We start from the raw sequence: 26,002 nt of genomic DNA on the forward strand, positions 1-26,002 counted from the left end.
AAATGATTTATTGATTGAATGATTGCGACTGTCATCATTATCAATATTAAATGTCAGTAGTAGTTTAGCCTCGCACTAATGAATCGTCTTGCTTGTCAACAAAGACATCAATCCTTACAAAAAGCTCACAATTACATTGTACCTCTTTTTATAGGCTCAGACATTTTCTTGAAACAGCTGCTCAGTAGGATTAACCGTGTTACTTTGTTTGAGACGACAACACATGCGGATTAATCCACAAAGTCCAAAGAACCGCCGATGTAGCGTTGCTCTCCTTTAACTTTGTCAGACTCACCATGGGCAATTGTTTTTCCCTCATGTTATTCTTTGCCAAAACCCGGTGCCTACGTTTCCCAGAATGCCACTCAACTCCAGACAGCTCGTTCGGAAAGTCAAGTGTGTTTTACTCGCTGTTACGCTCCAGCAGAGTGGAGAGAGGACTGGTGAACTCACTTATCAAAAGATGGCCGACTGGGCATCTTATTGTATAGGAGTCTATGGTAAAATGACTCTTCTTCTCTCCTGATTTATTCCCTCACTAAACATTGTAAACATGCATTTGTGTCTCATTCTCTAGTTTGAAGTCTTCTTCAATACAGCATGATGCTCATTTAAAGACACATATAAAGGAGGGTTATGCTTCAGGTCAGGGCGACTTTGATTGACAGGTTGCTATAAGTGCGGCCACTCCCTGTTCACTAGAAGATGGCGACGGCCTTCATCCTAGATGGCAAACAGTCCGCAGGCTTCAAACCACCAGTCGTGATCCAAGTTATACAAATGCCTGAGTCAAGACGGTTGTGTTGCTTCAAAAAAATGATTTAATTTGCTTCAAAATATGGATCACATGGCGTGTGACTAGAGGAACTCAAGGTGCTCAATCAATCCCCTCTTGTAACCCGCGTCAATAGCTTGAAGTACTCAGAACAGACAACAATCTGTTGTATTGACGTCCTGCTCGGCACAAACCACGGCCCATTAAATCGAACCAGAGACACCGGTGAGGACACGCCGTACCAGAGCTTCTTTTTATTGAGTCATAACGGCAGAGAACAGTGATAAATACAACATGAGACACTTTGGATTGCTTCTCATCATCGCAACAGGACGGTGCTGGGTTCCCCAGGAGCACACAGAGCTTTAATTAAAAAGTTGGGAGAGCACAATAAAGATGTACAACAGCCCGATCGGGTCCAACCTGTACCCCCGCCCCTGTGCCTCGTCTCAAATGAAATACATTGACTTTACGTTGCAAAAACCAGCCAACGAAAAGGAATAACCGTCTAATCATACATACAACATATTATAGACATCTGGCAAACGCATACGTACAACAGTGGATTACAGTTAAAGAGTATAAAAGCGGCCAATATTATACAACAGTATCTTACACGGTCGAAGAGACTCCAGAACGTTGACGTTCAGTTTGTTTTATCCTCGTTTAGGACAGACAAGTACATCCAGATGAGAGAAGAACAGTTTTTAACTCGCCATATCTACTGACACGCTGTGAATTAAGAGGAAAACTTGTTTCATCCCACAGAAAAATAAATGCACTTTAGCCAGCTCAAAATACAAGCCGATTAGTGGAGCTGCACGAGAAGAGTCGACATCCCGACGATCGTGTCTTTTTCAACTGTTTACAATCCGAGTCAGGGTTTTATGGATCCTTGCGTAATGAAGCCTGCTCCAAACTACCAGCGAGCACATAAACCCCTCGATGGAAAGTTTAGCAAAGTGGAAGATGGAAGATGTGAATATTTAAGGCCCGAGTCTCAACTACATGAGTTCTATAGTTAAAGACATGCGAACAGGGTTGGACAGGAGGGAAGCTCCTCCCACACAGAGCAGATTGAGCTTGCTGGGTCCCGCCCCCCACTGGTAAAGGAACAGCTTGCCCCGCTCCAAAACAAGACTAAAAATACAATAAATGATTATCTTGTCAGGAGGGCACACTGTCCATCTTCAGTTTTCACACCTGTAGTTCCAGCTTGCCTTTTTAGAGTTGTGTTCGTTTTCACCCTGGCTCTTTGACAAACAAAGAAGTCATACAGGCTGAACGGAAAACTCTGTACTATTTTTTTGCGATGTCGTCACTAAATGACAACAAGTCACTGAGCCTGGTGTGTTTCTTTGTATTCTCTGGTGTCACAAAGAGCTCTAAAAGAGATAACTGACTGAAAGTGGAGCGTGTGAATCGGAGCATCGAGTAAAGAGGCAGAACACTGCTACAGCGACGTCTTCACTATCACAAGGCCCTGCGGTCTCCAGTCCTTTCGGATACAATTCTGCTGAGGACTTAACAACTGGACCGGGACCAACTGTCTGTCTGTCTGTCTGTAGTGTGAGAGCCAAACTGCCGCCTGCTGTTGTGATGCTGTGTTCGTTTGGCTCCGGCTGCTGGATGCATCCATCTACTGCTCTACTGGTCGACAGCTGTCAAGAGAGCCATCTTAGAAGCAACTCATGAGTCCAGTGATTTGTTGCCCCGATGACATCACTAGTACTTAAGTCTTGCTTAATGCGTCCCTTAAGTCATCGCGAAACAGAACAGGACTGAAAGGCTGGAATACCTCCCTGGTTCAGACCATATGAACTAATCTTACAGGTGGGCAAGAGATTTAGTTGATAGTTAAGTACGATCATTCTCATCATCATCCTCATCCTCATCAATCCGTCATTCTTGTGACTCCTGTGAAGCCGTGAGTGCAATAGTAATTCTTTTGAATGAATTCTGTGGGACATTTCAAGTGGATTCAATTTAAATTAATGAGCAGATTCCTTATTCTTCTCTGGAGCATCCTGGGAACCCTCTAGGAGTCCTCAGGAGGTCCCTGGACTCTACTTTGCACCATCAAGGCCACAGGTCCATAACTTTGGCAGGCTAAGGGCCCCATCACTAGAGTTCTCAATGGAATGACCCCACGAGTCCCCGGCCACAGCCTGCCGGTCCCTTTCAGTAGTAGGTGCACCAGTTGCTGTAATCGCTGGGCATCAAGCCACCGGTGATGAGCAGGATCAAGTCCACGAACCACCAGATCCCCAGGCCTCCCAGGGTGAGCAGCTTCCCGACGGCGGTGCCGGTGTGGCCGAGGCAGAAGCGGTCGACCCCGAAGCAGCCCAGGAAGAAGGAGTACAGCAGCGTGGTGATAAAGTAGTGTCCGGTGTATCTGTAAAAGGGGGCAATTTAATAAAAACAATAAATGCCACATACCTCCATTATTCTGCTAATATTCAATAGGATACATACTTGTTTCTAAAGCGTGGGGAGAAAAATAAAACACCTGCAGTTTAGATCCAGGACGAGCAGACAAAATAAAAGCAACACTTCTTCTCCACCATATAAACACCGTGTGAATAGAAAAGAGATCGTTCTTAGCATCACAAGGGCAGCGTTTAGCCTGGTCCAAGACAGTCAGAGAGTCTTTGCTCGGGTGATGTCTTGCCGCTGCACCGCTCTGATCTACAGAGCACGACAGAGATTAAGCTCATAAGCCGGTGAATGCGGAGAGATGCTGGGAGAACATGGTGTCCCATGACAACGTGGCCAGAAAAAAATGAATACAAAGAAAAACGGGAGTAGTGGCTCTCTATATGTTTGGCAACATTGCCCTCTAGTGGTGGCGCCGCAATGCCAGGGAGGTTCCTCTGAATTTAACTGGATCACTAAGTGTGTGCCGTGCGTTTTGCAGGGGTAAGAAACGGCAACTACTGGGAGACTTTTATAGGTAAATCTGTCGTCTGTATGCGCTGCTCTACCAAACCTCTGAGCGTGCATGCATTAGTAAAAATTCATTACCAAAACGGATACCGAGTCCCAGCAAACAGTTATTGAGACATGTGGCTGTAAAAATGATTACCGCTTTTTACTGACATCTTTTCAAATATATCCAGACGTCTTGAAACATTGTTTGTGCAAGAAGACATCACAGTGTAACCCTACGATGCAGACAGTTACCTTTACGGTGATGCCATTAACTGCTAAAGCCACAGGATACGACAAGCAAAACAATACTTCAGATTTTTACTAAACATTACGTTTAAACATCAAATGATTCTTTAAAAAAGAGTTGCATTCTGAAACGTGAGCACACATTTCTTTTTTTTTAAAACTTTTTGTTTACACATTTTTTCAAATAACAACAACAAAAAGTAACAAACTTGACAAAACATTGTGAATGGCAAAAAGGGACAAAAAATAAACAAACAAATAAAGTAAATTAATAAGGGGTCGGAGCACACATTTCAAGTATTCCGATCATCAAGACAATAAATACTGTTTTGTGTTATGTTTTGGGTGACGGAAGTACTGCGGTCGAGCAGCACGTTCCTTACTTGATGCAGGGGACGTTTCCTCTCAGGAACTCTTTGGCTCCGGCACACTCAATACCCTCGAGGGCAGTGCAGAGAACCTTTGTGTGGTTCACCTCTTTCTGAGTCTGGCCACCCCACTGAAAGACAGAAACAGGAGAAAAATAAATTTAAAAAAGTGCTGGGTGATTTATAATATCATGTATGTTGTTAAAAAAAAGGAAAACAGCACCTACCCCGACACAACCGTGGCCGAGCTCCAGAAAGGCACTGTAGTTCAGGGCATGATCGACAGGGTCTTGACAGAAGATGAACTCCTCTGGTCTTCATCACACATTATTTGTGGAAAGAAAGGTAAAGAGGGAGGGATGAAATTGACATGATCATTTCAATTACAGATATCACAAATGATATCACAAATGAAAACACCCTGCCAGACAGCCATTGTGTATGCAATAAAATCGGACAAATTCACATGTATTAGATCTACAATACAGTTATTACTAGTATTACCGTTTTATCATGATATTATCTTTTGGGGGGGATATCCAGAAGAGATAGTCACAATTGTATTATTATGACAAATAATTTGACAAAACGGCTCCCCTCAGCTATTACTATTAATAAATGGGTTGTAGATTAGTTTTGCCTTTTCTATTGCAATCAAAAATGCAATTGTTCATGAAAGGGGAAAGTGACGTCATTGTTCCTAGAAAATGTGACATTGTGTATATCTAAGCTGACAATCATTGGATAGGAAAACATGTTAGTAGATATCTGAAATGTTTTTATTGACGAGAAAGAAATCACAGATACTGCAGTATATACATTGAATATCAAAGCGGATGAAAAGGATTCAAATATATCCTACATTTTGCATAAGTACAATCAAGTGTTACATGCATACATACAAGCAGTTTGTTTTGTATGACAGCAGCAGCAAAAGCTAGGATTAGCACCAACGCTAGCTAGCTAGCATAGCATCCTTCCAAGACTAGTGCACTGCCTCCCGTTACTCACAGATAGCTGCAGAGGACGACCGGGGACGAGGGGTTGTACTCATAAGTATCATTAGTTGTGCTTTCTCCTGGTATTTCATATTTCACGTTTTCCGTCGGCTGGTCGTTGAACAGGACCGTGGTAGCTCCTTGGCCAGGTGAAGCGGAGGCAGTCTCCGTTGTTGACGAGTTTTGGGAGTGAATTCCCCCTAGACATTGCAAGAAAACGACCGCCAGCAGCAGCAGGAACTGCCCGCACAACAGAATGTAGCTCACCGATATCATCGTCACCCCTTAAGATACTGCATGCAGTCTAATGAAACAGTCGTCCATGGTTTAACGGCGACATTTAGCTAGCTAGCTACCTGCGAAGGTTTGTTTGAGTCGCGTGTGTATGACGCGTTCGAGTGACTCGTGTGTTTTTTTTTTCTGCAACTTTATTTATTTTAAATACAGTCACACACCTAATCGTGTACAATTCAAAAATAAAATTAATTAATTAACAGTTTTGAAATATATTGAATGAATACCATTAGATTGTTGTCTTGAAATTATGACTATCATTAAACATAAGCAGGCAATTTAGTGAATATAATGAGAAACACCATTCCTCAGAGAGGTTGAAGCCATAACATGTTTTATAATAACACTGCTTCAATTTTATATTTAAAATCTTCTTTTCTGAGGTACTTACTGATGCGTAATATTCTAAAATAAATGTAAATGTTGTTTGCTTAATTGTTTCATAATCTTGAGAGATATAGCTCAAGAGTGGATATGTCCATTTTGGTATCTAGCGTTTTCTTTTTTTACATTAATCGGTAAGCATTGTGATCATAATTATTCTTACAAGCGTCTGATTATTTACAAATCTTTTAAAATGTGTAAATGGCTATCGCAACCTCAGTAAACTCCACAAAAGAACTAACATGAAATATATAAAATGAAGGCAACTACGTTCCTTATTTCTGGCGTCAAATGTTTTTAGAAACACATTTCGGTGAACTATTTTCTTGATATAAAAATAGAGCTGTGTTCCAAATTGTATACTTTTTTTTCAGGACGTGCTGCAGCTGCCCTTACAAAGTAAGCACCGCTGCATTCAAATGAGACACACTGCTTCTTTTTCACATCGCACCTTCAACTTTGACCCTCTTCCTCATATATCTGCTTGGCAAAGGATTGTGGGTCGGGAAAGCCAGAATTGCATGCTGGGTTGTATACTGCAAAATGTGAGCAGAACTTCCGTATCTTTTTCTCCATAAAGAAAGTCCAACGGCGTTTCTTTACTGCCACCTTACAGGTAGCTCATCTGGCCCGTTCACTCTCACAGAGTAAAGAAAATAACTCTAGACTCGACCGTCAGAACTTTTAGGACCTAATGGTTTAAATAAGAGTGTTCGTATTAGAAGGTTGATTTACCTTAATGCAATTACAGACCTCTCTTTCCTAATAGAAGTCGATGGAAATAAGATGTCACGTCATGTGATGGAAGGAAGCAGTGGTCTGCGTTTGCAACAGCGTTTATAAATGCCAGCTGGGGAGACAGAAAAACTATATAACGACATCTGACAACAGGAAAAAGAAGATAAATAATACTTCCATGAATCAATCAGAATTTGGCAACATTTGAATCAAATGTTGTTGATAACTTTCAATTAAATAGGATCGAACCAGTAGGAGTCATAGACGTAGGGTTTGATTGTCAAACACAAAAAAACAACACAATCTCTGTGGACAAATAGATTCATTCTTTAAACGCAAAGAAAGCTGACATGTTTTACAACATTAATTTTAAATGTGTGTGTGTGTGTGTGTGTGTGTGTGTGTGTTGTACAAAGGTTGTCTAAGAACGTTTTGAGAGGTTTTACAGGAGAAATGTAGAAATATCTACATGAGGTTCAGCTTTTATAGTTACACACATTGAGTTCTTTGTTTTTATTTATTTCAGGATTGTTCATATATTACGTGCCAAAGTTCATTCAGAAATCTGTCAGTTTGAAGCGCTGTTAATTTAGCACCTCTATAATTCACGACGCAGCACCCCATTTCTATAAAATCACATTATTTATAAACTAAATTACATTTGTAGAAGTAAATTGCTCGTTGCCACACAGTCAGTCAGACCTCAGTCATGAAGGCAATAAGCTGCAGATGTCCGACACCTCCTTAATACAACTTTCATTTTGAAACAAGTTCCGCGCCGTTCCCACGGGAGAACGACGTTCTGCGGTTTGCGTTCTGCAGGTGGGAGCGGGGCGGACCACATGCAGACGGAGACACTTTGAATCAGAAGGAAACTGCTCAAACAATCTCAGTCAATTTCCTCCTCGCCCGACGAGTCCTTCTGGTCTGTTTTGGGGAGCGTGAGCAAATCAGGCCCGAGGTATCTCAATCCACCAACAGCCAGAGCAGGAACAGGGGAAGAGGTCACAGGAGAGGGGAAGTAGTCCCGGCCGTGGATGCCCGGATATGCTCTGAAGTCCACTGTGGGCGGCACAGGTGGGATGAAATACTGGGCCGATGCTGCAGCGAGGCTGGAGTAGGGATACAACAGAAAGCCTCCGAAGTGCGAGAGGCTCACCAGGTCCTGTTCACGAGAGAAGAACATACACACGTCATCGCCTGCTATGCAACGACGTCAGTGTACATTTCAGGTACTTTCAGAGAAAAATATTGTAATTTTCTACACTTATTTGACAGCTGTCAGAGTAAAAAAAAAGAAAAAATAACGACTTTATAAAATACTTGTGCGTTATAATTTAGCTCAACACAGACAGACTGCGACTAAAATGCTGCTCACACATTTAAACAGGTTTTAAACAACCAATGTCAGTAATGGTGGACAAAACCTGATGGTGCCTGATGGTGCCTGATGGTCAGGTGACCACCGAATGCGGCAGGCAAGAATTGTGAATAAATACGAAGCTCAAGTGGGGATTTTAAATTAGAACTGAAGTCTTTACTCGATCTGTGTCACTCCAGCGTCAAATACCTTTTGGAAATTTAAGTACTTTACTACATTTCAGAGGCAAGTTTTGTGCTTTTTTTACTCCTACTTTTACTGATAGCATTACAAATTACGATCATAGGCAACTGTCCACAACATCAAATGCCAATAATAATAAAAAAAAGTAGATTATGGACCAAGTCTGTCAGACATTAAAGTTGCCTCAATAACTTTCCTTTTGTTGGGTTTTGGCGGTCCCTATGGGCAAAAGCAAAAATGTTTGTGAGCGTCAGATTCCCTTTTCGAATCCATCGTATTTCTTTGCAGCGGTGGTCTGACACTCGGCCCCTCGGCGTCCTGATTCTGCTTTTCACGTTCCCCAATTTCCCTCCAGCACCGTGGCGTCGGTGTTCTGCTCCTGGCCGGAGGAGGAGACGCCGCCGCCGGGGGGCGGAGCTCTCCTCCTCCTCCCCAGATCCTGTCTGCGGTGTGCCGGTCGCTGCTGGAGTCCGAGCCGAAGGAGCTTCTGGTGAACCTGCATTGCTTTTAGTCGCTCACAGCCTCACAGCCTCACAGCCAGCCTTCCATCAGGTCTGGTTTGCACCGTTTTTAACCAGTTAAGAGTTCTTAGAAGTAATGCTAAGGACATTTTACTGATACTTATTCTGTACTTAAACTTAAGTAATATTTTAAATGAAGGATTTTGAATCATATTAGGTGCATTTCTTTAAAGCGGGTACTTTTACCACCTCTTTTTTGAATATTTTCTCCGAGTAATGAAGAAATGTGAGATACAGAGTTCTATAAGCAGCATGTCTTGAGTTCCGCTGGTTCCGCGTACCTGTAGCGGCGCGTGCTGTCGAAGGCCCACAGGGAACCGCGGGGTTCCTGGAGTCCTGGCGAGGGCCAGCGGTCTCAGGCCACACGGCGCCGCTCCGTCTGAGGCGGTGCAGCCATTCCAGGTGTTCCAGGTGTTCACCCGGGCAGAGCGGAGAAGAAGACCACCGGGGACGCTCGGGTCCCGCAGATGTCGGTTCAAGTCCGGCGGATAGACGCGACTGCATAGTTCGCCCGCTTGCTCCTCCTCTGAGTCTCGACGCTCGCAGCAACCGGCTCCATCCGTCAATATGCTGACGATGTGGCGTTGTCTGGGGCAGGTTCCTGTCCGCGGCGTCCTCTCGGCTACGGAGGCCTTTGGCTTGGTCGGCGTCTCGCTGACCGCTTGTCCGCGGCCGTCCTCGGCTTTGTCAGCTTTGTCTCTTTCATGGGCGTCTCCAGACAAAGAAGAAGACACACACAAACAAAGACACAAGGCAAAGTTTGTTTCGGTTCATGCTCGTAGACTCACCAAATGTTCCGCATTGACACAAAGTTTTTTCTTTACCTGGATATTTGGACTCGTCCGAGTGTTGTGGAGAAGATTCCTTTACAGGTTCACATTTCACACCAGTCGCCCGCATCTCTTTAGACTTTTGGGACGGATGTTGTACTTTCCTGACAGAAAATAATTAAACGACAATCATTTTTTTGGAAATAAAAAACTACCCATAACGGTACGTAATACAGCTGAAGGATTCAAGCCATTACTTTGGAACCGTTCAGCGAGACGTCGCTCGACCAGAAGAGGATTATTCACCATCTCTGTCGAGGTGGAGTTAGTGTTTCTGGAGAAAGACTGTTTCTGTGTTTGGATTTGAACTGCATCCAAAACGAATGCGATAAACCGTCCTTCCCGCTCCTCCGGCCTTCCTCTGAGAACATCCACGGCCTTTCTGCAAGAGCCCTGAGGGGCAAGTCAGAAAAGTTCTGCGGATCCATTTTCTAAGTAGATTTTTCTCCTGTGTTAATGATCCGACAACACATCAAGAAACGTTTTATTTTCCTTGGAAAGAGGTGGTAAAAAAGGTGTCGGCATGTGATTTTGTCGTCATAATCCCTTTTCTAAGTGTTTGTTGCAGAAATACCCATTTGGGACACAAGAGGCTGAAGTGCAGTCGTGTTTTCAGTCATGGAGAACATGGACTACTGGTGCACTTCAGCCTCTTGTGGACAGAATAAGTATTACAACAACAAAGGTTTTTCCGCCCACCTGTTACACAAAGAAAATAAAAAATAGGAACCAGAAAAAAAAAACCCGGTTCTTCAAAACAACGTAGATCCAACTTAGAAAATAGATTTACTGATATTTTTCCTCCCTTTTCTCTCACGCTCCCGCACATTTCCTCTGTTGTCCTGTGAGCGGCGGCTGGTTGTTGCAGCGCTGGGTGTGAACACCAGATTAGTTTCCAGCATTCACACTGAATGAACAGTTATATTGACACTACCGGTCAAAAGCTTGGAGTCACTCGCCCTGAAAGCTTGATCCACTACTTTGTATTTCTCATGCTTTTAGGTTATAGAGTGTCCTCTTCACAAATACATGTTATTTTGTAAAAAAAAAAAAAAAAAGTTGTGTTTTGTACATGCAGAAAAAACCTCTGTACATCGGTTACGCACACTGACAACTTAACGGACAGAAAGAGGAAAAGATCCTCTGAGCAACACTTGAATACGAACAGAAGGAATCACCAGTCATTGTTCAAATTAGAAGCTAAAACTGGAAGCTTAGCATCAAAAAGTGCATACGTTCCTGTTTCTGTGTCAATTACACATACATGCCTGAAAAGATGAAATATTAACATGTGTTAATATTAACAGCATCACTAATACAAGATTAGTTTAGGGTTAGCAGCATTGGAATTGGGTAAATGAATGTCTGATGGACAAAATGTAGACAAACAAATCACAGAGTAAAACTATTCAAACCACTGAATCAACTGCAGGGCCCCAAAATATTTAGAGCCCAAATGCACCGTTGTGTTTCGGGTCATTTATGCAAATTCAAAAACAAAGGGTATTTGGGGGGAAATAGTTGTAACAGTGTTCTGCCCTGGCATGGAACACTGTGGGGACTTTGACTGAACACAGGTTTTATTCAAGCAATTCTTCTTCTTTTGATGCCAAAAGTTTTACAAATGTATATAAAACATTTAGTGTCTAAATTCTCTTTTTGTCATCATTGAAGAAAATAAAAACATACCAGGTGTGTCCAAACTCTTGAATAGAGTATTGTATATCAATAGTTTGTATCTTATTTCCATCAACATCATGATAAAGGTGGAAATACCTGGAATCATTCTATAATTAAGTATTATGTTGTGGATGTATCACAAATAAAACAACATTTATCACTTCATAGAAATGGAAAAGGATGAATAATATAAACTCAATTGCTATTTTAATCATCAATTTGTTTTGCCATTTTTCTCTGCAGCGTCTTCAGCATGAGGCTTTATTTATTTATTGGTTGTATTAGTTGTCCAGAATCAAAAAGAGAGAGAACTGTTTCCGTTTGTCTGGTTAAATCAGACATCAGCAGCTTTTAAAGCTCACACGAACAACGGTCATGAGATGAGTGTGATGAGAGTTCTGCAACGTTCTCTTCACGGGTCTTTCAAAACCCTCCAGTCTAAGCGCTGCTGCCGGGCGATTAACTAGAGCCAGAAAGAGAGAGAGAGAGAGAAGCCGCCCAGTTTCAGCTAAAGTGCGCTCATGTCTTTAAGGATGAATTTTTAACTTCTGTTGCTGCTCCTACGAGGTTTTTGATTTTTTTGGGACCGGCCTGCATTCCTCATCCATCACAGCTTCTCAGATCCTTGTTTTTTTATCCCCAAAACTAAGGATTTATGGAATATAGAACATTTAGAAACAATGTGTTTATTAATTAATCAATTCCTCTTAGCTCCATGTCGATCTTCTCTTGTTTGTTTCTACATGTTTTATTGTTCTTTTTTCTTTCTCTTTTTGTTGTTGTTCTAATTCTTTGCTCGGTTGTATTTCCTTTATTTATTCTCTGGTGTCTTCACTTTGTAGAGCACTTTGACTTTTTATGATTGTTGGACAGGTTCCATATCAATAAAATTGATTATTAATGTTACTATTACTCCTATTACCATTGTTATTATTACTATTACTACTATTATAATGATTACTACTAATATTATTCGAATTAGTATTAGTATTACTACTACTATTATTATTACCATTATTATTATTAATGTCGTTAATACTATTATTACCTTTATTACTACTACTATAATAATAATAATAATTATAGTAGTAGTTATTATTATTATTATTATTATTCATATAACACACCAATAAACTCAAAAAGATGACATTCTGCATAATCTGTTTTATGCCTGTATATTTTGCATGATGCTACTCTGGATATTAATAACACGTAAACCACCCTTTGGATATTCCTTTTGCATAACCCCAATATGAAGACTTTATGGTGTAATAAACGGATAACTCGCCTCTTCTCCCTCCTCCCGTTGCCCGTGTCTCGGAAGCCCTTCGCGAAGGGGTTGTTGTCTATTTTCAGCTGCGTTATCTGAAAGTTGGCACACAGGAAGGGAAACAGATATCTTCACGCCTCGACGTTGATGATGATGATGATGATGATGAAGTACTGAGTACGTCACGCCTCTCACCTGGTCGTTTTGGTAAGCTGTAACCGCGATGAACTGCGTCTCGCAGAAGACGTAGGTCCTGAAGGTGCTGTGCGGCAGCTGCAGGACGTCGTTGGTCTCCACGATGTGGAAGCGCGGCTGATACTTGTGCATCGAGTTTAGAATAGTCTGTGAAGAGAAAACCATGCGGGAGTTAAAACCATATATTTGGGAAATAATGTGGAAATTATGTATTTTTTGAATTCACATACTATTAAATAAAATGAGTACTTCATGTATCAGAGTAAATCTAAAGTTGAAATAACATATATTGGTTATTACATTACATTTAGCAGACGCTTTTATCCAAATACATGTTTGCTCTGGGACACAGCAACGGGGAGCAATGTGTGGTTAAATTAAAGTGTGTTGATCTCGCACTGGCGGGGCGAGAACTACTAATCTGATTGAAAGACGGGCATGAGAATTGAAATTCCCAAACATACAAATCCGTGCTTGTCGGACATGTTGTTGGTCAGTTTCAGCTTGTGGAAGTTGACCACTTTGGACATCCACTGCTCGCCCGTGGCCGGGCTGTCCGGGTGGATGTACATGCGTTTGGGCATCTCCGGGTCCGCCTTGCCGGCCACCATCCAGCGGGAGTTGTGGAACTTGTATCTGCAGTCGTCCGCCGCCACGATGTCCATCAGGACCACATACTTGGCTCTCTGGTCCATGCCGGCGCATCTAGCCCTGAGCGGCGGGAACATGCGCCTGTACGGGGGACAGAGAGGGGGGGGGTAACAGCATGATGCGTTCATTACAACTCAGTAAACAATGCCATCCTCCCGTGCGTAATTATGAGACGTTTACTGTACCTCCCGGATTTCGTAATGACCATTTCGGTGCCGCATTTGTGGAACTGTGTCCAAAGGTCGTTGGCTTCCAAAAAAACTTTGGGCTCGTCCTCCGCCGCCTCCCCTTCCTCCAGAATCTCCGGAGGCCGGCGTGAAATCAAAGGCTGTTGCTCCGGTGGCGACGTGTGAATGATCGGGTCCGTCCTGGCATCGATGTCAGACGAGCCCCGGGAGGACAAGGCCATGGCGGAGAACAGCGACGGTCCGGCCAAGATAGTCCCAGGAAGAGCTGCATCTCCGACTCTCGTGCACGGCTCCGAGAAGCTGCGCATGATCTCCAAAAAAAAAAAAAGAGAAGGGAAAAAAGGAAACTTTTACGCACGACTATTGCCGGGTTACACTGTTACGCCGCGTGGAAACCTGCAGGATTCACGTATCTACATACTTTAAAATCACTAAAACTAAAAAAAAAGAAAGAAAGGAAGCAGCTTTATTCGGATGTTTCTTGAGTTTTGTCCGGTGCGGCCAGATGACTCCCGGGCGGCGCCCCAGCTGATTTGCTCCTCGACGCGTTGGGACTGGAGTTGGACAGCCAGCAGTGGGTGGAGTTCCCTGCTGTTAAGCTTTATGTGCAAAAAAAATGCTGCTTCAAGTTTCATCCCTGGCTGATGAAGCTGCTCGTGACGTTTCGGGATTGACAATCCATCTTTTTCTTAATCACTAAACCTCGCACTCAACCTGGACCAATTACGCACAGAAGACACCAAAAATGAGCATCTCTAACTTTCTTCCCCTCAGTTCAACATTAACAGACTCTTCTGTGTGTTGAACATGAGTAACTTTCTAATCTCTCCACCAGCGACCTGTAGCAGAAGTAGCACGCCACGGATGGGCTCTCTCCGCCCCTGCAGCGGGTCGGCATGGACTCGGATCTTTGGCGGTGCCGCCCTTTTGCCAGCGATTGTCCTCGGCCGGATTAGGGCTCTGGGTTTGGTTACAGGCGTTTTTATTGCTCAAAGGGTCCATGACAGCGGAACGTTCCCGGGGAGAACTCTCTGTGAGTGAGGGCGGCAGGTTTAGGACGCACAGGGATGTGCAGCGCTGCAGGGTCTCCACGGCATGACCCCAAGAGGAGGTGGCGCTCAATACCAAGTCACATGGAACCACAGTGGAGGGGAACAAATACAATTACTCATACCTCATTATTGAAATGAAAGCTCCTAAAATAAACGTGTTGGCTTTGTGTCCTGCATATGGCCTGCATTTGTTTCTCCCGTCTCCATCTCAGGATGAAGGCTCCTGTTTCTGAAAAATCTAGTAAGTGGTTAAGTTACGTTTTGGACAAAGAACAATATTCATTGATGACATCATTATTTCACATTGCATATGTTGCATGTTACATTCAGAGGCAAACAATTATAAAAAATGTAATATATAAATTATATAGAGAGCCTCTTAGAATCTCTTAAAATCTTTCTTCTCTCTGACTGGACTGGCAAATTAATGGAGCAAACGTTATTTTACTGGTGAAATATTGCCATCTATTTCATTTAAATTCAATTGAATTGTGTAGTATCAATATCTCAAATCACAAGTTTGAAGGCTTTACAATCTGCACAATATACAACATCCTCCACCCCAGGACCCTGAAAAAGAAGAAGAAACCTCAGAAAGAGCAACAGAGGAGGCTCCCTCTCCCAGGGAGGACACAAAACCTTTTTAATTCAGAAGTAGAAGCATCAGACAATGTTTGTCTCTGCTGAGGTAGCAGGAGTGAAAATGAGAAACATTTAGACAAGATCCGATATCTTCTTGCAGTGTTTTGTGTTGTTTTTTAATCCAATGTCTTGCATATTCTTCATTCATGTTCCACAGAATCTGGCAGCTGTTGGTTATGGAAAGACTAAGAACTGCATCTAACTACTTTGGGGTTGTCTTATTTTTCAGGAAATATTGTGGAAGATAATACGACAATTAAAGAAAAAATCTCCACAAATGTGTTTTAAATGTTTTTAGGATGCATCCCTAAAGACTCTCAGGGCTCAGGGGGCATACAAAGATTTCGGGGCCCTATTTAAATGACATTGTTAGACATACAGAATGCCAAAAAGACAGAAGGGCAAACAGAAAGAAAGACAGACATAAAGACAGAGCTATCTGAAGAACTTTGAAATATGGGATGTACATGGGACGGAACAAAGGAGATCTTCTCCAGTGATATATGAACTGGGAGAATGAACCAGCAACTATTCATCACTCTGTTGTTGGAACGACACACACTAAGTCCACTCACAGTCTTAAAGTCAGGCTGCTGAGATAAATAAGTCAACATCAATTTGCACCTGAGCTGAGTGAATCCAATCCGGGTGGCTGGCCTCGCCGGTGAGCAACTCGCTCTGCTGCTGCAGAGTAATGCACGAACACCTGCTGGTACCTGCACAAATTAACCGCTTTTTTTCTTGTCCCTCAGCACAACTTTTATTTTTACAGTACATTAAAAAACGAAAATCAGGTAACAAATCACTTAGTAAGGTTTAGGGGAAAGATCATCTTTGGGTTTTAAATAACTACGTACATTTAGATTAAGACAACACAACCAACAGTTAGATTAAGACAACACAACCAACAGTTAGATTAAGACAACACAACCAACAGTTAGATTAAGACAACACAACCAACAGTTAGATTAAGACAACACAACCAATAGTTAGGTTTGGGCAACATAACCATGTTGCCCGTAAATGTTGTTTCGTAAATATGAGAAAGGAAAACTCACAGTTTGGAAAACCACAATGAAACCAGCATGCACTGCTGACCTCCTGCCTTCTGCTTGAACATCCTGTTTGTTGGACCCTCCCACTCTCCTCCTCACCAATAGTCATTGTTTTGGATATTATAAAGTACATCACTTGCTCCGAGTGTTGCTTAGTCACGTGGACGCATCTGATCAAGGATCCTAATTGACTTTTCATTGGCAATATTTTTGTGCTGAGCGACACAAATATCAGTTGTGTCCCAGTACACAAAACCAATAGAGTTCACGACCTGCCATGATACTGGTCTGTGGTACCATGACTCTTAACCAGACACTACCTGGAGAACCTTTTCCCCACTCACAAGGTGTGGTCACGTGGTTGTACTGAACTGAAAAGCAATCATGATAAGTGGAATTGGGATGATTTCAAGTGGTCTTCTTTGACACGGACGACAGGTTGTGTACAGTTTTTTTTATTTTTTTAAATGTCGGCTACTAAATCGCAGATGTCGTAAACGGGACTCTCAGTGACATGCGATAATTAAATTAGTTTATTCTCTTTAGAAAATAGAGTAGCAGCCACTGTACTTAAAGTCCGGTATCAATGACTCTCCACTTATTTTTAGAGCGTCAGATCTTCTAAGTCGTGGCCTTTCATGAAACAATGGGGGTAACAGCAGTTTTTCTAAAAGCATCACACTAAGGCTCGTAGTATTTCAGCAGGGACTTTGCTATAAAATCGGGAAAGGCCTCACACTGGACCTTTTTGTTACAGCTTCCCGACGGCTCTCTGATCAGATGCCTAAGTAAGCACACGTCTTATTCGGAGGTCATCCAAGATATGCAGTGGGTGGCGGAGCTGTTGATGACCCAATCTTTTTCTGGCAGAGAAGCAGGGGAAAACCCTGCCTGTCCGTCAGCCAACTTCAAAGAGCCAGTCGGTAATCCGAAACAGGAACGGGGAGGATGGCAAACAAGACGCCTGGCTGTTATTTGTGGGTTTGGCCCGCAAGCTGCGTGTGAAACCTGTCACTGAGGATAAACCCGCAGATCTCCACTGGGCCACTGCCCAGTCACACACTCTCCCGAGTAAAACCTTCCCATTGCTGGATGGTCCATTTAAGGGTGTGGGGATATAGTCCCTGTTTAGTTTCTTTACTTTAAAGAATAGTCCACCAATTTAGCATTTTGGCTCACGTTGGACATTAGTAAAGGGATCAAAATGAAAGCAGCAGGGCCAGAGATATCCCCTTTTTTATTCTGCGGATTGTTCCTTGTCAAAAGCTGGCGCCTACATTTCCCACAATGCAACTCGACCGCCTGTTCGGTCATAGATTTGGGTATGTAATGCCGCTCATGTGGCATTGACCTGCCCTATAAGGGTCTGACGGTAAGCTCACTTCTTTCTACTTGTTGTTAAAACTGAACCTCCAAACATTTCAGGAACCATCATTATAATTGCGTGTGTATAAATATTGATGATTTGTAAGAAATACATCAAAAAAAATTGGGACATTTGAAATCCGTGTCGGCAGAGAATGAAAACTATAATTCAATAGTCTATTTATTGGAATTGAATGTGTGAAAGAGTAGGAGGGAAGAACATAATTCTGTTCATATCAAAACATGAGTTGCTTTGTTTGTTGTTTTTATGTGTTTTTGGACTGTATAGCCAACGTTTATGGGGATCCTAATAAAGGAAGAAACAAGGTCACATGTGTGTGCTCTGATCCTGCCACAGGATCTTCTCCCTAAAGTGGACATTTTAGTACTGCACGAAGCCTCCGTTATGCTTTCCAAAGATCTCCAATTGTCTGGTCTCATGATACTAGAATAGCATCTATAGTGCATGGTCTTAAGTGTAGAGCACAAGTTCATCAGGGCCCGTAATGTTCCCCTTTTGCTAGTTAAATGGTGCATAATCAGAACACGAGGTGCAAAGGAGTTGCATTTAGTCTCTTAGCTATTCATAGGATGATTTGGGGCGTAACATGAATCATACCAATGAGAGTTTAATTGTCCTTTCCCTTTAAAAGGCAGACGTGCATGCCCCTTGTGCATTGCCATGCAAATGGTAAATTTGGCAAAGGGTAGCGAGCTGTTTTTTTTTTTTCCAGGAAAAGCGTTGTTTTAGAGAGGCTGAACACCTGTAGTGAAGCAGAATATTTTGTTTGATAAAAACATGTGGATCTTGGAAATGATTCCATTAATGTTCAATACATTTGGACATATGGACTGTCCACTGCTCTGAAATGAGTGGAAATGTTTGGATGACACAATTTGGAAACAATCTTACAGCCACCACAATTCTTATGCTATTAGTCTAGCCTGATGGTAAACTGCAACTGTGCAGAAATACTGGGTTTTAATACAACTAGTTTTGGACAAAAAAAAAAGGTTGCTGAATCGACTTTATCGATGAAGCTTCCAACAATTCGATCAAGCCCTAGAAATATCCCAAATGAAATTTCAATGAGTTTAATATTCTGTTTACAGACGGCACTCCGTACGCTATTTGTCGCTGTCCATTGAAGCGGGTGCTGAATCTGGAGGCCGCGTCATGGTGCATGATGCATCATGTCTGGTGACATCAACCTGACATCAACCGTTTAGGGTGAGAAGTCACACACGTAGTGATGAGGAGAGGAGACCTGTAAAACACTACCTGTAAGAAGTTGCCATGAGCAGTATTTTAAATAAATATATACTTTTTGAGTATTTTATGTTTTCCCATCCATACAAACATAATAACTCAGGGAATGAAGTGTTTGATGCTAAAAATGAATTTCACTCTGTGATTAATATGTCCTTTAGATAGCAGGAAAATACAGCAACGCTGACTTAAGAGCAAGTTTTTGTTGGTTATTGGCTAAATTGCTTCCTGCTGCGTGACGAAAGCAATGTGCCTGACTTCTTTTAAAGGGACAGTTCACCCTAAAATCAGAAATATTTTTCTTTCTCTTGCCTGTGGTACTCTTTACTTGTCTAGATTTTTTTATTTTAGATGTTTTGGTTTGATATGCCTCCATGAGAAGATGCACGTTTCGGGTTTGCAGCTTTAGTCTGGTAGAAAAAACATGGTTTCAACATGAAAGTGCTCAAAACACAAAATAGGCAAATGACAGCTGTGTCGGTCTGAAAATATCAATGACAGTTGTGCGGTACGCCACGGCACCAGGTGATAGAGAAGAGGAGTCTGATGACTTGATTTGCTGAGGACAGTCTTTACACCACCTCACTGAGCTTAGTAGATTCCAGTGTGACAAGTAACAGGAGAAGATCTCCTTTCCACATACTCTGGAAGATTAAGGTTTTTGTTGATGTTTTGTTTTTGGATCACAAAGCATTTGTGAATAATATTCCTTGGCATCATGAGTCTGTTCATAAGAATATTAAAACTGGACCCCTGCTGCAAATTAGGTTACGAAGACATGAAGGAAAAAAAACGAGGAAAGATGTGAGTAAAGAATACAACTTCATTTTGAAAAAGACAAACTTTAGCAGACTCTTCAGTCCAGTGGGACAGAGCTGGAGCGTTATGGTGTGCTGGAAACACTTCCCCTTTTGATATTTTTGGTATCAGTTGGTTTAGTCAGCTGTAGCATTAAGCATAATTTAATCTTTGAGAATAATGTTCATTTGCGATCCAACACACCTCTGATCCAGTCTCCCTGCCGTCCTCCTGTAAACTTTATGTCTTCTGACTGGAAATCTTCCCCACAGCCAGGGTCACTGGAGAGCTTCCAAACCCGTTCTGGCCGCACTGTCTCCCTAACACCTCCCGTGTTTGGACAGCGGAACGTTGATGAATGGCCTAACGGTAACAGGTTAGTGCGAGTGAGCATAGTTGGGATTCAGAGGTGGGAGGGATGTAGTTTAACAGCCGAGCGGAGGTGTTAAAAGAGACGGGGCCCGAGCTGATATCAAACACAAACACACACAACCACATGTCTCGAGGTGGGGCGGACTGCAAGACAAGCCATGAGACAGTCAAGTGTAGCCAGACACCATCAGACTGCAGGGGTTACGTCACAACTTAAGGTTATATAGAACTAAAGAAACATTGCGGAGTATCGTTTTATTTCAAGGATTGTATTAAAGTACTCCAGGATTTGAAGAAGACGTAAATAATGTATAAAACAAAGTTGGGAAAATATGAACTCTGGTCGTAAAGGTCATGTAACTTGTTAATGTGTCATATGTCTGTCAGCTCGCACTGAAGTTTAAAGGAGCTGTATTTAACATTTTGAGCATTGACATATCTGCAAACAACTATTATCTATGTAAAAACCTGGAGTACAGTCGACCTGAGCAGATTCCCTCTCCCTCTGTGTGTTGTTAGCAGGCAGGTTGCTGTGTTACTAATGTGTTATAGTCCTAGCCCCGGGTATTAAAAGGTAATATTGTTTACGCTTAGCACTTTTCTCGAGCAGGTCTGCATTTAGTATTTCATGTGGGCGAGCCATCGCCTAAGTAAGAAACGGACGTAGTTGCCCGATGACACCCATTGGGCTTGTGGCCATCAGCGTCATGGTTTACGTTGTCGTCAGTACACCTGAATGAGATATTGTTAGATGACAAAATTGTTTGAGTTAAAAAAGAAAACACACTGTGAAAGGGTTGAACTTCAGAGGCTAAAACACGAACAACACCGTGGTAGCGACCTGTCAATCACCTTCTTGCTCCGCCCTAAAGCATCCCCTGCTTTATGGTCCGTTTGACTCTAAATGACCATAATTTACTAAATGAACATCATGCTGTATTGAACCAGTCGTTCCCATCCCAACCAATAAAGCTGTTATGAACTGAAACAATAAAGGCCTTCATGAAACACCTGTTCTGTTACACAATCTTGAGGCCCGGAGTAGAGGAGGAGCCCTGAACTAAAGGGTAGTATGGCCGTGACTATTTAATATTGTGCTTACCTAATAATATCAATAATGCAGATATTTTCCCCCAGGCTTCACTGGTGGGTTATCATTAAATACCATATTTAGCTGGATGTTCACTACGTTTGGTTCTCACTATGAAGCTCTTTCAGCAACAGATCATGACTTCAACAGAAGCGACATCCCCTCACTGCAACATCTACAAGCCGGCTAGCGGTCGACACCGCGGAGGCCAGAGCCGCAGCTCTATTTGAGATGTGGCTGTTGGACACGATTCACACCAGCACAGTTCGGTCACAAGTGTTTTTAGAATGAAACTGCGTACGCAGACGAGACCGGCACTTTTGGGAGCTGCAGTCGTGTGTGTGATGTGGGGTCGAAGCAGAGGATTCACAAGGTGATGCTAAGCATTCCTCACATTTCCCCGATCCCCTCTGAAAGAAGTCAGACCCAGTCAAGACATATTTGTGTGGTGGGCCCGAAGGCAAACAACAATACCCAGCAGCTCTGGAGCAGGGTGTCGTCTGAAGATTGAACTGTTGGAATAACAACCCATGTTTTTGATGTCCAGATGAATTACAATACATTTCACAGCGGTGGCCCCTTGTGAAGACGTGTGGGTTTGCTGCACAAAGTGGACTTAGTCCTGAAAGCAAAACAACACGAAGCAAGAACGTAGATGTGAAAGTGTTCAGAAGAAAAACCTAATTGACAGTGCAAAATGTAGCAAACTGAGATAATATTGTTAAAAAAAAACATCTGTTTAGTTACAGTTCATAATTGCTTTAATACAAGTCAACTATAGTTAAAGGTCCAACGTGACCTGTGATAACCACGTGATTAACCAAGAGATTAAAGACATCTACTTGGAGCAAGTTGGGGCGACTGTGGCTCAGTGGTAGAGCGGGTCGTCCTTCAATGGAAGGATCGGCGGTTCGGAAGCCCGTTTCGATGTGTCCTTGGGCAATACACTTAACCCCAAAGCTGGGTCATCCGTGTATGAATGGGTGTAATTGCGTGAAAGACATGTAAGGTTAAAGATATTTTACCATTTACTTGGAACAAGTATTTCCAGTTAAGTGAAGCAATAGGAACAAAGGATTTCATTGGTCAATCACATATTTAAAACATGCATGTTCTGCAGACAAGTGGAAGCATTTATAACAAAAACAACATCAAATCTGTTTTCATAAATCCTGCAAATTTTTCTGATTAACCTCCCTTCTTGGTGTGACATTGCTTTGAAGCTTCCGAAAGCCGTGGATTCAGCTGAGGATTGTCAATGCAAGCGACCCATTTCACATCCTCACAGTGTTTTCTCGTTGTCATTTGGTACATTGTTATAAAGTCTAGAGATTACTTAATTGAAACCAGTTCCAAAATGCATGAAAAAAGAAAAGTATAATATGGTACAGGCAAAACAAAACAACATAATAGGTCAAACTGCATTAAAAGTTTAGTTTTTATAAGAGTTAGGGGAATATTTTATTTCCAATTCTGCTGCACATCCTCAGGGCTTGAAGTGTTGGAGAGGATGTGTCCTAACTATTTTAAAGAAACAATGAGCCAAGTCACAGCTTCAGACGTCTGAAATATCTGATCTAGAAGGGTCAGACAGGATCAAACTGTACAAACATGATTGTTTCCTGTCTTTATTTGTTGAGTTTGTAGACGCTATAGCATCCAAAATGTTGAGCATTGACGGAGCAACAGCTCTGTAAAGATCAGGAGTAAGGGCTTCCTGAGCAGAGAATGAAATAACTCTCCTGTGTGTGTTGTAATCCAAGCTCCACTGGTGTCCGGCTGTGCGTGCACGTTAGTGCACATGAGTTCCAGTGCATGTGCCCTGGCCAGCATTGTCACCGCTCTGCACTGCGCTCATGCATTGGTTACGCTGGAAGCCGATTGTACAATATTCACATTGTAGAGATTGTGAGGGTTAACCCACTTTAGTGCCGTCGACGGCGTCTGAGACGGCTCTTTATTCATATCAGTTTGTGCCATTTTGATTCTCTTCCAGTTCATTCACACAAGTTTTATGCAGAATAAAAAAACAAAACACAAATCAATGTAGTGTTTTCAGCACCAACTTGGCCATAAATGAGTGATATAGGAAGGTGAGCAGCAGAGTAAGGGGATGAGAAAGAGCGGTGGGCGGAGGAGAAGGCAGAAGCCCCCTAGAAATCAATTTTGACACATTAGACCTATTAGTTTATTGAGAGGTGAAAGATGGATGGAAGGCTGGACGTTAAAGAGAGCTGTAACTGTAAAACGGCTTCTCCACTGATGAGCTCGTGGAAAGTAAGGAGCAACACTCCTCCGTCTCTCTCTCCGTCATTATTTCATGTCTAAAGAAGAGGAGTCAGCCTGAAATGTACAACAATCCTTTACATTTGTGTTCAAGGCTTTAATTGCTTTATGAAATGTCCATTATTTGAAAAACATGACTGACATAGTAATTTATCATAGATTCAAAACAAATCAGCTCTCAGAATATTTGACATTATGTCACTGAGTATATGTTTTCTCAGCTCTATGTTCACTCAGCTTTATGTTTCCTCAGCTCTATGTTCACTCAGCTCTATGTTCCCTCAGCTCTATGTTCACTCAGCTCTATGTTCACTCAGCTCTATGTTCACTCAGCTCTATGTTCACTCAGCATCAACATTGGCTCATATTAAAACCTGTTTATAACCTTTTTGAGATATTGCACAAACAACAGGGGATGTAGGGCTGAGGGAACAAAGGTCTGAGGTAACATAGGGCTGAGGGAACAAAGGTCTGAGGTAACATAGGGCTGAGGGAACAAAGGTCTGAGGTAACATAGGACTGAGGGAACAAAGGTCTGAGGTAACATAGGACTGAGGGGACAAAGGGCTGAGGAAACATAGGGCTGAGGGAACATAGGGCTGAGGGAACATAGGACTGAAAGGACAAAGGGCTGAGGGAACATAGGGCTGAGGGGACAAAGGGCTGAGGGGACAAAGGGCTGAGGGAACATAGGGCTGAGGGGACAAAGGGCTGAGGAAACATAGAGCTGAGGGGACAAAGGGCAGAGGGAACATAGGGCTTAGGGGACAAAGGGCAGAGGGAACATAGGGCTGAGGGGACAAAGGGCTGAGGAAACATAGGGCTGAGGGGACGTATAGTTGAGGGAACATAGGGCTTAGGGTACATAGAGCTTAAGAAACATGGGTTGATAGGATAGGTGGTTACCATGTTCATGCCAGTAGATATTTCTACAACAATGTCAACATTGTGACCTCTTTATGTTCTGTTGCTAATGTTACTTCTTTTTGTTTACGTTTTAAACTAAAATGATTTCCAGATCTTTCACATTGCACCTGTAATTGATTGACACCTCTCAGCTCTCTATTTCCCATGACATTTCAATTTCCCGTCTTTCCTTTCAGCATGCTTCAAAGTTCAATGCCCTAAACTGAACGCTAGTGCACTTTTCAGGATAATTTACAGAAGCTGGCAGACTGTCGCTAATTTTCCGGAGTAGCTTTTCACTGCGTGAGGAAGTCAATCTTTCTAAGAGGAAGAAGTGTACAAATTTGCTCAAGAACGAAGACAACTTCCTGCTCTCCGTCTTACCCCAGAAGCTGTATCACAGTGTGGAAAACGGTGTGCCATTCATTCCTCCTGCCATTGTAACATCTATGCAGACATAAGGGAAACGTGGGTTTAATAATGTCACAAATCTAAATATCATACATAAAATAACCCTCTGCTTGTCGCCACCACGGCTATGAAATGTGGACTTTGTTCACTGGTTAACACATCTTGAAGAAAAAATAGTTTGTGAATGCGCGTTTCAATTAGGAAGATGTGTTTTCCTTTCTGTCAGCACAAAGAGGATGAAAAGCTCATTAAAGTGCGTCTGAAGTGACTATATTTCACCTCGCCGACCGCCCTGACGATATTCTCTCAGGCCCGTTGCTTTGAATAGTGTGAATATTTATGTCCAGAGGTGTTGGCCTGTTCTTAATGTCTGCTCTCTTTGAGGCAGACAAAGAGGACAGTTATTGTCTACCGTAAGTGCTCGTATATAACCAGAGTCAGGTCCTGCCAGAAGAAGCATTAAGGTCTCCTCATTATTTAATCATTCACTTCCTCACACCGGGGACTTGTCAGGAGGCTGGACACTCCGGGTGAGCCTTGCACAGTGTAAGCTCAACCCTTGGTGTGGCCATCCGTCAAAGAAACTCCTGTATGATTAATGCCAATAGCTCGCACACAAGTGATGTCATTGTAAGAAACCATCAACACAGCCGTCCGTATATGCTCTTTCTAGATTTTCCACTATGGCCACAAGTGACAATCATGCCCCTTTCCCACTGGACGAAAGCAACCTGCAAACATCTGGCTTTTGTCTTCAGTGGGAAAGGTTACCATCGGAATTCATTCCCGGGACAAATTACTCTGCAGTTGTCACAGGTATTTATCGGCTCTATCGCAGATCGACAGTCAAATTTAAACACTCATCAGTGTGTATTATCTACTCCATCCATGTATGTAACCATGGACGCATTGGGCTAAAAGTCACCAGTTAACACGGCCACTCGTTAAACTGAAACACCTGTTTGTCTGAACCGTCTGAATTCTGCAGAGCTTCATCGGTTCTTGGAATTCTCAATTCCGACCACCGGACATGCAAACAACATTTTGATGTTGTTCCTATTTTAAAAAAAAGAAGCTTGCTGACTGATTATCTGAACACCACTTTGTGTCCTGCGTGCATAT

The 26,002-nt window shown here is 42.5% G+C and overlaps 2 protein-coding genes across 2 annotated transcripts; both read right to left on the minus strand.

Moving 5' to 3' along the window:
- Positions 1-5,703, minus strand: tm2d2 (TM2 domain containing 2). Its single transcript, XM_068566827.1, has 4 exons — positions 5,332-5,703; positions 4,548-4,635; positions 4,336-4,451; positions 1-3,170 (listed from the first exon to the last, which is right to left on the minus strand). The coding sequence occupies exons 1-4, from the start codon at positions 5,592-5,594 to the stop codon at positions 2,957-2,959; spliced, it is 681 nt and encodes a 226-aa protein (XP_068422928.1). The 5' UTR covers positions 5,595-5,703; the 3' UTR covers positions 1-2,956.
- A 1,920-nt stretch (positions 5,704-7,623) lies between these two features.
- tbx3b (T-box transcription factor 3b) lies at positions 7,624-13,941 on the minus strand. Its single transcript, XM_068604952.1, has 7 exons — positions 13,631-13,941; positions 13,259-13,526; positions 12,795-12,941; positions 12,618-12,694; positions 9,644-9,753; positions 9,101-9,531; positions 7,624-7,899 (listed from the first exon to the last, which is right to left on the minus strand). The coding sequence occupies exons 1-7, from the start codon at positions 13,939-13,941 to the stop codon at positions 7,624-7,626; spliced, it is 1,620 nt and encodes a 539-aa protein (XP_068461053.1).
- Between the last annotated feature and the right edge of the window lie 12,061 nt (positions 13,942-26,002).

This window comes from Clinocottus analis, unplaced genomic scaffold (assembly GCF_023055335.1).
Source record: "Clinocottus analis isolate CAN_PGR_092001 unplaced genomic scaffold, fCliAna1.0.p SCAF_7, whole genome shotgun sequence".
Lineage (NCBI taxonomy): Eukaryota > Metazoa > Chordata > Actinopteri > Perciformes > Cottidae > Clinocottus > Clinocottus analis.